The sequence below is a fragment of the Ceratosolen solmsi genome, unplaced genomic scaffold (genome assembly GCF_000503995.2).
Source record: "Ceratosolen solmsi marchali unplaced genomic scaffold, CerSol_1.0 scaffold28, whole genome shotgun sequence".
In the NCBI taxonomy this organism is placed as follows: Eukaryota; Metazoa; Arthropoda; class Insecta; order Hymenoptera; family Agaonidae; genus Ceratosolen; species Ceratosolen solmsi.
Genome location: NW_011948429.1, coordinates 3,503,592 through 3,520,840, shown reverse-complemented (window position 1 = coordinate 3,520,840; position 17,249 = coordinate 3,503,592). Strand labels below are relative to the sequence as shown.

Below are 17,249 nucleotides of genomic sequence, written 5' to 3'. Positions count from 1 at the left end.
ACCTCTCTCTCTCTCTGTCTTTTATGTTTCTTCTTTTATTTAATTTATTTCTTCTTTTAACTAATTAAGTACCCTAGCACTTTTTCTTTTTCTTTAGTATTTTTTTTAGTATTAATAATATCAATAATTCCGGAAGTTAATTTCCATATTATTATCAAAATTAGAATTCGTATTTCAAATTACGACCTGACAATGTAATTTTCTTACAAAAGAAAGTACGTTACACGGTAATCTTGACTACTAATGTATAATGCACATGGTCGCTCAATGCACCGTTGAAACTCAATAAATTAATAAAGTGTCAAAGAGATAAAGTTCTAAAGTGAAGATTCCAAGCTAAGAAATTAAATTTACAACAACTCATCGACGATCCATTGTTCAGTCACTGGGCTCCCCTCCCTTCATTCCCCTACCCCCTTCCCATCTCCTACCATTTCACGCGTTTATTCACATTGGCGCTCGCATTTCCGTCCGATCCCCAATTCTCATTTTATTTTATGATCCGGAATCTTCTACAATCACCTCGATCCTTCTTCCCGCTCCTTTTCTCTCTCTCTCTCTCTCTCTCTCTCTCTCTCTCTCTCTCTCTATCCCTATCCCTATCTCTCTCTCTCTCTCACTCACTCTCTCAGCGTATATCACCGTCGGCCATGCTATTTTGCCATTTTTCGGAGCTACCTCGAACGCGAGAATAGAGCGGCCCGTGTTGTGTTGAAGCGAGCGCCTTACTTCTCGAATTGTTCCGCGATTCGGAATGCACTTGGGGCAAGGAGGAGACAGCGCGATAAGGCGAGGGTCGGCAGAACGAAAGTTCGCCTAGCACTGGAGAATTGTTTCCTGGTTGTTTGCCAGACGTCTGTGCGCGCGCATATGGACGCTCGCGATTACGCGCGCTGCTTTCTCAAACAAATCGAGCATGAATTTAAGGGGCCGATCGCCTCGATGCCATTATTGCCAATATTACAGCTCGAATGAAACATCGGCCCAAGTGCCGTGCATTTACGTTCATTACAAAGTACGGACAACTTTTAATGTGAATTGGCTTTAAATTAATTTAAAAAGGGCAGTTTATAAGGGCAGGTGGCAAAGCCAAGCAGTGGCCGAATGACAATCTACGATAAGATAAATCAATCGGCAAATGATCTCGAGCGTCTCATCCCAAAACGACTTAATAATGCAAAGTGACGAATTACGGTGATAAATCAATAATTCAAAGCAACGCACAGGCAATACCATTGCAACGTTAATATGCTTATTATTGTGGCCCTAAACGGCTTATCGCCAACTCGGTTAAACAGATAAATTCGCTCTTTTAATCACAGGCACTTAAAATGGCGTTCGTCGATAAGCAGGTAAACGATGCGAACGAAGGGTGGGTTAAGGACAGCGAGGTGCTAAAAATAACGCCTATATTTACATGTGGACTACTACTACACCCAAGATCGACGGCGGCCTTTTAACGATGCGACTCGCGTTCCGAGTGAATGCGACGAGCGCGTGGCTCCGTGGAGGTCGACGTCTGACTCTTCATCCCCCTCCTTGTCCCGCGCCGGTTTTACAGTCCAACGTGCGAGATTAGCAATCCGGGCGCGAACGAGGCGAGCGATCTTACCGCGATGTCTCCGTTGCGATCCTAGAGGACCTACAGCCAGAGGTTATCGATCAATTTGATAATTATTAATGGAGCCGCGTGGCTAAGCGCAAGGTCGGCCCTTACGCGTCTTCCTCGTCTGTCCTTCCTTTCGCGATTACTCGACGGAGAAAGTTTCTTTCGCGAATATTGACCGCTCCCCGTCCGTTTACACGAGGCTCCCCGCGGGGGCATTGTTGTTAGCGGGAAATCGCCATTATAACTTTATCAAGACTTTAATCGTACACAATGTGGCTCCACAATGTGCAAATAAGCCATCTCTATCCGATCGATACCGATAGATTTCACGGCCCAGAGCTTCAACAGTGTGAAAATCCAGATTATTCTCATCTACATTATTGATAATGAAGAGAAGAGTAAAACTTTTTATTAATTATTTCGCCGTATCGTGTTTTGAGTAACGGAGCTGGTGAGCTCGTGACACCGTCATAGAGAATACTCCTCTAAACGCGATATCGACGCTAAGGTCGGTCGCCTATGAAATACACGATGAATCAAGTGAATTTGCCTGGGCTCGAATTTAGAAAGCCCGAGATATCACACAAGGCTATATGATTAAGTCAAGGAATAATGACGAACCGCGGCCACGAACTTACATTATGTTTGGAATTCGCTCGGATTGACGTACCTCTGTATCCCAGCGCGTATGAGGATGCGATTGAGGAGGTCGCAAGGCGGCACCTGCCCGGTTATCATGGCCTCGCGTATGGCGATGCCGTCGGGCTCGTCGAGGGTTATGGGTACGCCGTTTATGAGTAGCACCTCCTCCTCCTTCACGCACGACTTTTTCTCGCAGTCGATGATCTTGACGTCGGGCCCGAGGATCGACTCCACGGTCGATTGGATCTCGTTGTCGTCCATCTCCGGCTGCTGCTTTCTACAGGCCGTCACGTAACCTGGATTTAGAGCGATAGGATGCTTCTCCGAGAGCAACGCCGACCGAGGTTTATCAAATCATTGCGCGACCGCAGCTCACTCATTCGCTCATAAATATCCTGCACCCGAAGTAATTGCCGAGCGACGATAATAATTGTCTTGGAATTATAAGCAATTATTAAATTATATAATAGGGATGCGCTCGGTGAATTGGTTAAATGGCGCGTGAAGTAATATTGACGCGTTTAGTTATGATCGAGAAGTGGGCTTAGCGAACGATAAAATAAATTAAAAATTTTTAATTTAAAATAGGCTTATTGTAGTGAGCGGGGCAATAATTAATTATTAGGCGCGTTTCTATTAAATAATTATTACATCGTTACAACAAAAGTGCTTAAGCCGCTTAAGCATTTTTCATTCTTTTAGGGTATTTGATAAACTTGGCGTTACCTCTCCTCGACAACAAAAAACGAAGAATCCTAACTGGATGTACATTTTTCATTTGCACTCAGGCTTAATGTTTTTTCAACGTTGTTTCAAATCGCATTGAGCACGCAGCGAATGTCATCGTCAAAGAGAATATTCTTTTTTAACTACACATCGTCACATCGTCGGCACATTTCGTCCCTTTTTTTACCATTACTTTTTCACCTCTTTTTCACCCCGCCCCACCACGACCCACACCGTCCCACCCGCACTTTTATTTCATTGTTTTTTTTTTTTTTTTTTTTTTTTTTTTTTTTTTTTTTATGGAGACGGAATTTAATATTATTATGTAAATGTGCGTAGAATAGTTGGCCTCACGTTCGCAGAAAAGTGCTAACGCATAAAGTTGACGGGACTCCAGCCATACGTGGAGAAACGCCGTCCGAATTGCCAATGAGCTTTGTCTACGATCGACGAGGAGTAATCTCTCCGGAACAACTATTAAAGTCATCTTCATTTATTAGCAGATTTATTTCGACTTAATGTGACATACATTTATCATATTGCTCTTGTGAAATGATTAGTTGACACGGCTGTAGCACGATTGCGGCCGTAAGCTCATTAACTCACTGCACTTAACTTAAAATTACTACACTCGGGTGAAAATCGGTCGATTAGCATGGCACAATTGATTGCTTTACACTCAATGATGCAAACACGCGATACAAACTTTCATTGTGATTATTAGCATAGATCGTGTGTGAACTCCTTTATTCGCACCTACATTAGCGCAGGAGAGAGAAAAAAAAAATTTGTTATTTGATATTAAACGGCTCCAGTTATGGTAAGTTTAGAAAGTACGACAGCTGGATACCGTACTATTTATTGGTGTCTATTTGAAAATAATTTCAATTATTTCATTCGCCGTTTAAATCAACAAAGTCATTGTAATATCTTTCTAATTATCATTATGGCATACAATCGACTACTCTCCATGACAAAATAACTCTAGCCACTATTATTTATTACAATTCCACGCTATTCATAATCCAGAGACAATATTCATAACTAATAAAATACTGCGAATGTATATAAAAAAAAAAAAAAATAAATAAATAAATAAATAAATAATAATAATAAAAACTGTTCTCTTGTTTGAAATTATCTTCTCGACACAACATGAAAATAATCAATGAAGCAGATTCTAATTTCATCAAGGGGATGAAATAAATACTTTTCACAGTCTTGCATGGTTAAGGATCACTTGGAACGTGGGGGGTTATGAGGGGACGGGGGTAGAAAAGGGGAGGCCACGACGGTAAGTCGTGCAAAGGCCACGAATAACGTTACGTTTCCATGTGAATTTCATGCGTTCGCGTCATAAAAAAAAGACCTTCGCTTCGAGAAAACTGAAAGTGCGCTCGCGCCTTAAGGAGACGGACCCACGCACAAAAATTTTGTCTCGGTTCGGCGTTCGCCGGCTCGCGTGTCTATTTCTCCCAAGTTTCTCAAGTGGAACGAGCTTGCGTTTCTCATTTTTCGACGAAAAGATAAAGTTCATTGAAAAATTATCCCGTCTTATTCGCTACTGCAAACGGGCTCTGCGAAATTTATTTAACGGCAAATTTAATGTTTGAAATTTATATTACACATTTCACCGAAAGGAAATACTTCCATTTGCTTTCCCTCTCAATATTAGCGCCTACTTTTTCCATATATTTTTAATGTTTTTTCTTTTATTTGAAATTTTCATATACGAAATAAGGAGACTTTTTTTTATTTGCATAAAATTCTTCATATGAATAAGAGTGCCCGTATTATACATTGAACTTCCTAGTAGAATAACTTTCATTTACCCGGTAGCTGACCAACTTTCTATTAGCCTATAAATTATAAATGATTGCAAACTAGATTGCTTTATCATTTCCAAAATAATTTCCTACATTGTTAATATAAAGAAATTATTAACGATTTTCCCTCAATTGAATAAACATTCTTAAGAATCCCTTTTTACTTGGGCAAAAGTCTTGTGAAACGATACTTAATGTACCTCAAGAGAGTGTTTATTTCCAGAAGTAGAAAATTGGTAGAAATTTTTGATCCTCATTCACAATCCAATGTAGGAAAATAAATAAATTTTCTAATTTCGTATCCTCCTCGAGTCCAGGTCTAATTGTACACAAGGGCATTACAAAGAAGGGTTGAAGCACCCTCATCAAGTCGACTCTTCCCTTTTTTTCACTCACTCTCTCTCTCTCTCTCTCATTCTCTTCTCCCTTTAAATTCATTACTCACGGACCCTCGTACAAGTGCGTCTTCCTTCCCTCTAGAGCAATGGGAAATTTAAATGGGAAATTCTCTACTACTCTTCATTTTTCTCGCTCTCGCGTCCTTACATCTATTTTTCTCTCTTTCATTCTCCCCTCCATAAGTAACTAATTATTTATCAAATTTTTACTCGCAACTCGTTCAACGCCTCTAAACACATGCAATTATGTGTATATATATATATATATATATATATATATATATATACCAATGCTTATTTAGCAAATATGGGAGACAAAACATGGAATAAATTGAAGAAAAACAAGACTTGCACATTAACAAACAAAAAAAAAAAAAAAAAAAAAAAGCAAGAAAAAAAAATGAAAAACATATTTAAGTTTATTCTGCTAAAAGGAAAAGAAAATGTTGGCAGGGGAACTGACAACATACGTAAATCAATCCGGCTATGTTATTACGAAACATGGCTAGTTTAAGAAACAAATGAGTTTTTAATAATCATATAGCATAAGTATTAAGTCAATATTATTTGCAAATAGAAATATATTTTCAAACAGCTACACTTAATAAGATTACACGATTTATGTTTCCGATTTTATGTAAGAAGTCTATAAGTATATATTCATTAAAGATTATTCAAGATTATTAAATATTTTGCAAGTGTTTAAGAGCTTAATATTATTATGAATTACTAGGATTGCTTATAATTTATTAACTGCTCACATAGATGCGTATATCGTATATATAATAAAAAAATATCTTCTTTTACAATATTTATGTCCCTAACGAAGCAGTAGTACATTTAAATATAAAATTTATTGAATACACGACGTATTTATTATTACAATATTAAAGCTGATTTTTTGATGGATAATCGTTCGTGAAAAACTCACTTTTTATAAATATATTAAAATATATTAAAGATAAAACGAAATAAGGGAAATTGAACTTTTACGAAAAATATTTAATAACGTTGGTTGAATTTAATCATGAGAGAGGAGAAAAGTTGTTACACAAGTTTTTCCATATAAACAACTTTATTTCTTCCCTTTACTCGATTGAAGTACATAATTGTTAAAGGTAAAGACTAATTTTTTCTCCTTATAAGGCTGAAAATTCAATATTACAATTAAACTGTAATCAAATTTTATACAAATGTATATCGACCTTAATCTCGTAATAAACATTAATAAATCCATAAAGGATTAATAATTAACTGTCGATCAATTGCGGTAGCAGCTGATTAATTCCCATCATATGTTATATTAAATATTTCTAATTTATTATATTATAAAAATGTATATATGTTTTATGTTAATGTAAAGTAATGTAATAAATTCATATATAGAAGATTTATTATTTTACTTCTACTAAAAATATGTTGAAGATACACAATCTGAATATATATATTTTTCTTTATCAAAAGTAAAGTCGTTCTAATAAAAGTAATTCTAGTGTGATTTATTTAAGGTTTCTTTATGTTTCTATTTTTTTTTTTTTTTTTTTTGAAGTAAATGTTCACTTTACCTAAATAATACTTGAAAAATAGGCCGATTTCCGAATAACAGTGACATTTCATTTTCCGACAAGCTCGAAAATAAAATGGAGAAAAGCAATTTGTTCCGACAACTTCGATATTTCAAGTAAAATTTAACGTTCCAAGTCATTCGTCGAACATGTTTCTCATTCTATTCGATGTCGCACTTGCTAAAACTAATTTTCAAATATACTATAAAATAAAATTAAAATTATCTTCTTTTGTGCTTAATATGCAATCTGTACAATGCAACTCCTCAATAAAGGGATACATATATATTTAGCATAATTTAACGATTAATACAGTATTGTTTTACGTTCAAGCATAAGTGTCGTAAAAAATAATCATTTCAATAACCAATAAGATGATAAGTGTTTTGAACGATCGATATTGTTAAATGATAGTGAAAACCTTTGACTTGCATTATTATTTATTAGAGCTAAGCTTAGAATTATAGAATTAAAAGAAGGAGAGTGCGCCGTATGATATAGAATATAAACATTATCCAAGCATTCGGCTACAAATGATAAAATATTCAAACTTCTCTTTAAATAACCAATTCAAACTATTAAATCAATGGTATTAAAAATTATCTTTCAATTTTAACGTCTAAAGATTTCAATAATTTTTCCAAGTCCTAATTTGCACTGATAATGAATTCAGCTTTACCTCGACACTGATTATTTGTCGTAGGAAAAAGGCCAATAGAACGTTGAACAATAGCACGGAGGATTGTGGAAGAATTATCGACAGAGGTGGTAACAGACGAGCTTAGAAGTAGAATTCTTCACGTCCCTTATTTTTCTACGCCTCTATTTTTCGTTTGCCATTATTATACGTACACACGAACTCGGATACGCGCGCGCACATACTATATATTCATGAACATAAGATAAGCTTCATTCTCTATATTTCTTTGAATTCTCTATACTTTTTGGTCTTCCCCATTTCTTTTCATTCGATGACTGACAGAATTATATCTCTTTCATTGTTTCGAAAATGTGCTCTTGTATTATTGCCAACGAAAGTGCGAAATTATTAATGTTTCCTGATAAACATTAACAGTATTCCTATTATAAGATTAATGTTTCGAGCTCGTAATGATAATTTTATACATTGTTTAAATGTAAACTGAGAAAAATCATCATCTTTTATTATATTTCTACAGAAATTTTATCGCTTTTTAACTTTCAAGCATGTAATATTTACCATGTTAAGTGTCTTTATTCATCGATACTTTATCATCGTCAACTCCAAGACAACCAATGAGTCATCATCTCTTTTTAAAAGATTTATAACCATGATTACTATTCTAGTGTAATAAACGTAAAATAACTCTCACGTCGGGACGAATGAGCATTCGAAAATTATACACTATAACGTCCCTTAACTCCTTACGGTATAATAAAATGATTCACGCGACTAGTTTCTCCATCTTACTTTCCTGCTCGACTTACTACGCTTCCTTACTACGCTTTCATCGCGGATATCTCTGCATTTTTCGATACATCTTTCTCCCTTTGCTTGTCACCCTCTCTCACTCTCTCAATTCTCGATCTCGTTCGCTTGATTACTATCTCTCTCTCTCTCTCTCTCTCTCTCTCTCTCTCTCTCCCTCTCTCTCTCTCTCTCTTAGTTTCAGAGTATCGATCTTCTGACTCGGCTTGCTACCCCCGTTTCATACCGTTCATTCCCCAGATCCCTTCCGCTTCTCCCTACCTTCCCTATTTCCCTTCCATCTGCTATACGCTCATAGTATATCTTCACTCGCTCTCTCACTTACTCTTTCTTTTCTCTCTCTCTCTCTCTCTCTCTCTCTATCTATCTCTCTCTCTCCTTCTTGGGGCTTTAGCACAGAAAGGGCGTCTGTGAGATTCGTTGTACTTTTGCACGTTACGCGTGTCTGGGGCGCGCGCGCGTATATCGATTTCACGTGGCTTTTCTAGGGACGCAGGTTTACAAGATCTTGGAAGAATTCACGTGGGTTCGTATACACAGCTGACACTGAAAATGAATATCAAGGAGGTAACGTCTTGCGAATGTTAGTGCGACGACGCGCACCGCACTTTGTTTTATTCTCAACCACGTTGCCCTACCTCCGCGCTGTCTTGCTATTTTTTTAGGCCGCGTGTCAGGAGTGTGATTAGCGGCTTTATTAAGCGTGACGAATAGTTGCCTGTGCGAACATGTTTGAGAGGAAACGATATACGACGGCGAGGACGGCAATCATTGGCACCGAACCATTTGCTAACATCCGAGAGAGCGTGGGTTCGCTCTTTCCCCGGTTTTTTACTTTCCGAGTGCTTTGCAAATTATGACAATGACGTATGTGTGAGCTGGCTTTGAATTTTTAGAATTACAAATAGGGGATAATCGTCGGCGACTCATGGTGCATTGTCAAGTAGGATTTTCATTTCTAGCATCGATAGGTTCACCAGTCAGATTCTACAGGCCAACTTTTTATCAACGTCAAAAGCACTTTATAACGCTATTTTTCTTAAGCTACTAAATCATTTCTCTAGCGCCATTTTCATTTGAGGAAATACTGTACGTAAATTAATCGTTACGTATCTCGGATAATCAGTTTGATAAATCAAGTGGATAGAAATCTTATGGATAGTAACTGGGCTATTGATGCTGAGTCAATAACGAAGGCGCCAGACCCTTCCTTTATATAAGGATTAAACAAAAAGGACTCATTACTGCAACTGGTCTTGAAATCGAAAGAGTTTTAAAATATATTAAAGTTTATAAGCCACTGTCGGACAGACACGTATTCACAAAAAAGCCGTCGAGTCCACACAAATCGTTTAATACATATGCATTAAATGCGTTAACCCTTGTGTGGTACTTCCTTTATAGGTTTTTCCCGCGCCCAGACGCCAGACAAGTCTGCGGTCTATCAAGTATTTCTCTCTCTCTCTCTCTCTCTCTCTCTCTCTCTCTCTCTCTCTCTCCTTTCCGCTTCACGCTCTCACTAACATTCTCTTCCCTTCTCACACCACGTGGACGCGTACTCGCGCGAGCGCCCGTACGCATACCGTCTCTGCCCCGTGTCAGTCTCTCTCTCTCTCTCACTCTCTCTCTCTCTCTCTCGCTCTCGCTCTCTCTTCTTACATTTTTTTCTCCTCTTTTTGTTCCTGAAATTCTTCTTATTGACTTTTTCTTTGTCTGAGTTTCTTTTCTGCTACGCAACCTCAATGTTTCGAAAAAGTACGCCAAATAAAGTGCAAAAATATAAATATCACAAATTACAAAAGATTTCTTTGATCGTTGCTTTTAAAGTCAAGTTATTTTTCAAAGATGCATTTTTTTACTTCGATTTTGCGTAATTTTCAACTTTACGTAATTCAATTTTAATAATTATACGTACGAACGTCAATCATGTAAGGAAAATTAAATAATATACTTTATAATAAATCATTAAAGTAAATTGAAATAAAAAAGAACATTAAATTTTATCTTCGCGATATAATTTCAAACCTTTAAAATAATAGTTCACATTTGAACGGATTCAAAATATATTACTAAAATTGTTAAAAACTTGTATTTATTATAAAAATGATATAAATATAAAATATAAAATATAAAATATAATACAAATTATTTATAATCGATTTTAAATTCAATCCTATAAGTAATAATAATCATTTTTTGCCCAATTAATGATAACGAATTTTATTTCAGAATATGATAATTAAGATTATTCATAAAATTTTTATTACATAAGAAGCTTGTTTAATTACAGAACTTTCAACTATATCGTTTGCCAATGAATGCGAGCGAATATAAAAAATAACTTTTCTGGAAAAGTGAATAAATATATAGGATGTAAAAATAAAAGAAATGTTCTAATTAGTTTGATGTCTTTATATAAATTCGTACTTCCGTACGATTGTCGTGTTAAATAACTATAAAAAAACTATAAAAGTTATAACCGTAGTGAAAAGTAATTAATTTTAAAAATATTTTTAAAGTTATTACCCTAATTAATCTTTTAAACTTTACGAAATGCTATAATAAAATGTGGTATATTTTCATAAGCATTTTTACGCAGTAATGTAGACATTTAAAAACTTGTTTTTTTTTTTTTTTTTTTTTTTTTTATATTCATATACTTCCTATCGGTATTTCATTTTTATCTATCTTCCCAAATATATCATGTTAAAGACTTTATCTAAATCACTAGACATTTCAAGTTCAATGGCGAGATAAGTTTCTAGTGTATAAAAATCGTTTAGTAAAGAAATTCTAAACACACGTCACTGACAACATATTGGCAAATGCGAACAATATCGATAAACATGAACGAATTGCGATTTAAAATTATCATTTCATCTAATTCAATATAATCTTGACATTGAATAGTCCATTAAATAAATTAACGTACATATTATTATTATCATTTATAAGCTAATTTCGTATAAATTAAATAAATGTTCGCTAGAATCTCGATGTACAAAAGTCGCTTAAATAAATACATAGCCAGTGAGTATGAAATTGGTATTGAAAGGACATTGGAGGAATTAAAATTAAAGTGATGATAAAAATGCGGGGAATGTAAAATTAAGGAAAAATTTCAACTGCTTTAAAGCGAAGTGAAAAAAAACAAGACGAAGATCCTTATACTGTCGACTCGGTAACTTTGGTCGAGCTCGCCGTCCTCCCTCCTTCCCCAATCAAGGGGACGAAGACATTCTTTCCACGATTATGTACGTGGTTCGCCATTACTCCTGCAACACTATCCCTACAACATATTCCACCTTCGAAAAAGGAGCAAGAATTATATCGATCCAGGCCAACTCGTCGCGCGGCTTTCTCTCCCTCCTTCTCCCATTCCCTATTCTTTCCGCTCAGTATTTTCGCTCGTTCCATTCTCCGGAGCTCCATCGCCTCATCCCCATTTCCAGCATATCGCGTCGCACAAAAAGCCGTCCGATACTCCAATCCGCAGACCTCCTCCCCTCCCCATTTATAATGCCGAAAGGGGGACGTTTAATCGGCGCGCGATACCAGTTCGCGTTCTCACACGGACAGTCGACGTGATCGATATCTCGTTAATTACAAGAGAGCGGACGACGTCGGCATGACTTCTGTCGTTCCCGTAAATATAAATCCGACGCTTATATTGACTGTACTATTGAGCGACGGGTAAATAAGCGAGAGGCGAGGTAGGAGGCGGGATACGAGAGAGAGAGAGAGAGAGAGAGAGAGAGAGAGAGAGCGGAGACAAGCACGCAATGAAGGAAAGCAAACGTAGAGGGTAGGGAGAATGGGAATAAATAGGGAAATAGACAGAAATGGGCGAGTAGCAGCTTCGAGTGAACAAAGATGGAATGAAATGATGAAGTCCAAGGGTGAAAGAAGGATGAAAAAGAGTCGGCGAAATAGAGGAGGCGGCAACTCATAGATGGCCGGATAGATGACTGCTTTGACTAGGACGATGACACGGGGCGTCTGTAAGCATGAAAGAGCAAAACTTTCTCTCTTCTGCCTTGAATAATTACTGGTATTTTTCTGAGCTTTCAGGTTAATGTTGAAAGAGCATAGCCAATTGCGAATTGCTAGATTCTAAGTGGCGCGTATAATAAGTATAATAACGATAAAAAAGTCCACCCAATCGACCCTTTAAGCTCTTCTGTAACTTGAATACGAAATCTTGGATGAGCGCGCGCCTCCAAAAGCATTGGTAATGGACTTTTCTATTTCCCTCCTCCCCTCCGCTCCCCTCGCATTAATGCAATATCTTCGATATGAAAAGACGGTTGTATTTTCTTATGATTATTTTCTTTACTCGCGTTCGTTTATTCGAAATGTAATTGTATGTATTGTATGCCTGGAATCACGTATGAGAGCGAAATGGCCAAAGTTTTAAATTATTTCAAAGGGATTAAAGTGTCGTATAGAAGAAGCCGAGTTTCTACTTTATAGGAACGGGCAGTTATTATATAGGATAATGTAAGATTTTATTTCTGATAAAAGAAAATGTAATTCACACAGGGATTTATAAGGATTTAAAAAATATTACACTTATGTACAAGAATTTTTATATAATAAATTACACAAATGCAGTAATGTTTGCAAATACAAAGTCTCATTTGTCGAAAGAATTATTGCAATGAAAAATAACAAACGAGAATATATAATAATGCACATGCGCGTATTTATAAACACGTTGTTTGCATTTTTTATTTTCTCTCAATAATTATCATAACAATTTGTATGTATTTTAATGTTAAATATTGTTTGAAAAATATAAGTTTTGGGTTTAAAGTTCATTGGAATAGCTGTCTGGAATAATATTTGTCCCAAGTTCCTCTTACAAACATAACAAAAATTTCACATTCTTTTTAACTATTTTCGATTTCGTTCTGTGAAAATATTATGTGCGCATTGTTAAAGAATTTTAAATTTCTCGAGGTGCATTATAAGGGATAGCGCATACGTATATACTATTTTCTGAATTTCAGCAACTGTCATAAAGTTAATTCAAAGAAACAAAAAGTCTTATCGTTTCGCTTATCCGAAGAAACTTTCCTATTGTCATGCGAGGCAGTATTAAAAATTCCAGGGACACTCCGTAACGTCTTAAAAATGAAAAACCTTTAGCGGCCAATGATGTAAAAAAGACCCGCCGACCGTTGCATTCACGCAAGGAAATTGCCCGTTTGAATGTACACCGCATGCAGCGAGTATTCCGACAATAATAAAAACGCTTAAGCGCAGTCGCGCATCCGCCCTTAATTGCCGTGCTGCACTAAACGAACGCGTCAAAAGAGGAAGAAGAAAAAAAGCAGAAGAAAAAAGAATGAAGGGGTAAAGAAAGGTTCGTCCGCGAACGTGCCACCTACTAGACCATTACCACCAATGCGCGTATTAGTTCATTGGGTTTTTTGAGGGAGGTTTGGTGAGAATCCCGGGGTGGGCGATGAGAGTAGGAGGGGAGACGGGGTTGTCGCAGAGGCCCCTTCGTAATTCTGTGGCTACGGGGATATCGATCGGACGACCGGCAACGGCAACGGCAACGGCTGACTCATCGTACGCTTTGCCTCTGTGCGCGCGGCGAAACGGCATTAGAAATGACGAGGACGGGGCAGTGAGGATCGGTGCGGCGGCGGGGTCGAGGGGGGAGGCCAGCTGAAATCGTGGAAAATCGGTAAACGGTCGCAGATTTCGATTGTGACTTTGCCGTTGGTGTGAAAGAGGCCGCTTCTTTCGCGGGCGCTACATCGATTATATACAGAACGATTATTGTTCTCGATTTGATAATCAGCAAAGGCGGATAGCCAATAAGCAAGAAATGTTTATTTATATTTTCTGTCTTCAAATTCGTTTACGAAATTTCAAACTAAAATTTCGTCTTTCTTGCTCTTTGTCGGAGCTCTCTTCTTTTAGACGGCCGGCTTTTATGTACTTAGTAAATTTATAACTACTCTCGTTATTTGTAAATGCAATTCATTCGAAGTTTCTCAGTTAAATGTGATTTACAAATCTCATCGTCTATAATTTCGCCGAATTATAAACGATGGGCAGCTAATTCGTTAATTTTTTAGCAAATAGTATATGCTTGGGCAAAAAATAATGCATGAAAATTAACGAGACTTTTAAACAAATTTCAAAGTAAAGGATTGCAATTATTAAATGTTGTTTAAAATAATATAACAATTGTTTCATCTTGCATATTAATAATTTGTATCTGAATTTAGTTTATAGCATCATCATTGCCATTTGAACAATTGTTTATCACCGACATGGCCTGTAGTTCAATTATAAAATAAAAGTTATTCTCTTTGTAACTTTGGTAATTGAAAGCTTAACCGCAGGTATTTATGAACTCAGCTATAACCACATAAAATAATGAAGAAAATTTGTTAAATTGCGCAAATAATTGTAATTATAATAATTATTTTCTTTTAAAATTCAAAAGTCTTTGCCAAGCTTCGCGATTCAAGCATTGACGAATAATTAACTATACTTTATACTATATTTAAGTTTAATATTTATGTCGTATAATATTAATAATATTAAGCCACGTTAGAGACAATAAATAATTTCATCAAACTTTCTGCTCCTAACACGCTCATACACCACACATTGAACTTTCTTTATTCATTTTTTTTTTTAATTTTTAATTTTATCGCTACTTTTAATATTGTAATTTCAATATTTCAATAAATATACGTGATAAATTCATCGATTCTCCTAACTAACGTATCGATAGACTAAAATTATTTCCCATTATTATCAGTACTATCAAAAAAAAAAAAAAAAAAAAAAAAAAAAACATAAATACATTTACAAATTTCTCAACTCATAAGAGGTTTCTTTGTAACTACGGAAACATATGCTTCCAACTATGATTACTACCACATTTCTCAACTTAATCATTCTTCACCCAAATCCCAAAATAATCACGTAACACCCACTGCAATGCACAAAGAAAATTGAAAACAAAAAACAAAAAACAAAAAACAAAAAACAAAAAAAAAAAAACAAAAAAAACTCGTAAACCACGTTTATGTGCAGTGAATAAAGAAATCTCGTATTTCGTGAACAGGAAAAATCCTATGATGAATTACCTGTTTTCCCATTATGGAAATACGTACTCTTCGTTAAAATGTTATTCGCTTCGACGATAGCACACACGTTGCGCACTTGGTGGAATTGTCGCCACTCGTGTCAACGGAAAACTTGGAGGATTAACTACGCTATGTGGCACGATTTTCCTCGGTAGACGTTGGGGGAGGAGGGTGGAGATAGAAGCGGAGTCAGGGCCATTTCCCGTTTCTTGGCTACGTCTACGGTATCTCGGACGCACAATACATTTTCCGCCTCGTCTAGACTTTCCTCTCTTTATCTTTGTTTGACTTTGTTCTTTTCTCTTTCTACTTCATGTCGTTCACTCGCCTACTCTCTCACTCTCTGAACATCTGTGCTTCTGAACAAAGTCGTCTGTACCGATGTAAACATTGCTAAAGAGATAATACCTCACCGATATCTGCTTCCGCGTGTTTACGCATTTGTGTCTTTGGTAAATGGATTGGAGGATGGCTCGGTGGGACGTAATAGCGAGGCGATCGTAACGGGCTTTAAAGCTCGCGTTGACAGCTTGACGCTTTTAACCCAGTCCCGATATGTGCACCGAGAATTACTCGTAGGAACTCTCTTTATAGATATAGTTTGCAGTAGAACTTGCGGGAATAGATTATTCTCGGATCGGATACGTGATAAGACGTGGGAGGTATTATTGGTTCTGGCGCTGTTCTTTCCTGTCTTCTTCGTAAATGTTTATCTTTTAATTAAGATTGTTTAAGTTATGTCGTAGGCAATAGCTGTATTATGGACTATATAATACGCGCCTGTTTCTTCAGTTCCTCTGTTGATCGATATCAACAACGTTCAAATATAATTGGACGATATTTTATCCTTAATTTGATGTATGATAATGATAAAAAGACAAAAAAAGTCAAAAAAAAAAAAAAAAAAAAAAAAAAAAAAAAAAAAAAAACAAAAAAAAAAAACAAAAAAACAAAAAAAAAAAAAAAAAAAAAAAAAAAAAAAAAAAAAAAAAAAAAAAAAAAAAAGTCCAAAAAAAAAGTCAAAAAAAGATAAAGAAAAAGAGAGAAAAAAGAACGAAAACAAGCTATATGAACTCGATAAATTATTGTCGACATTTAAATATATTCAATAATGTAGCAAACCAATTCGCTAATTAATGGTATTTAAGGATTTGCTTATAAAGTCAAAAGTTTGAAAATCTAAGAAAAAAACAAAAAAAAAAAAAAAAAAAAAAATTGGGGAGAATTATAACGTAACGGATTAAATTTTGTAATTGACAGCTTGTGAAATATAGTACGCGGATAAATAAATGACCGTAATTAACATAAATATTCAAACGCTTGCTATATAATGGCTGATTTACTTGTACGAATCTTTGAATTATTAATAATATGTATTAACAATAGAATCGCTCGATAACCATCGCTCGATCGTTCGAAGTCATCATTAGAAGTTTATTTATATCCTACACTATATTATAATAAACTTTCTCTTTTTTCAATAGGTATTGGGATCAACTTGAAATAGACGACCATAATTTATGCAGCTACCGATCACCATACAACCACCTACGTAGCTACCAAAGTTCAATTTTTGCACAACAATTTTGTCTGCTTAAAATTAATTGGGAGTACGCTCGCGGATAAAAGGGCCACGAGGAGTTATTTCTCAACTGTCGCCCTAAGGCCTCAACATCAAACGAGCGCCTATATAGCTAATACGTAAAGTCAAAATCATCTAAGAGGAGCAAAAGGAACGGCGTGGCATTTCCGCGTGTTGTAGCGCGTGGAAAGGCTCGTTAAGACAGGGATGCTTTAACGACGCCGATATATTTCTTTCCCACCAGCCGGCAATTATCGTTGTACTCGTTGTACTTCGTCGCGCATAATCGATGCGCGGTACTTTCAGAAAAGG

The 17,249-nt window shown here is 36.1% G+C and overlaps 1 protein-coding gene across 1 annotated transcript in view; it reads right to left on the bottom strand.

Annotated features, from left to right (window-relative positions):
* The window catches only part of LOC105363872 (uncharacterized), a 290,899-nt gene that overhangs the window by 232,692 nt on the left and 40,958 nt on the right, over positions 1–17,249 (bottom strand). Inside the window, exons 4-5 of the mRNA XM_011501674.1 lie at positions 8,560–8,571; positions 2,280–2,521 (exon numbers count right to left, since the gene is read on the bottom strand). Coding sequence (XP_011499976.1) covers positions 2,280–2,521; positions 8,560–8,571 — 254 coding nt within the window. The remainder of the gene's footprint in view (positions 1–2,279; positions 2,522–8,559; positions 8,572–17,249) is intronic.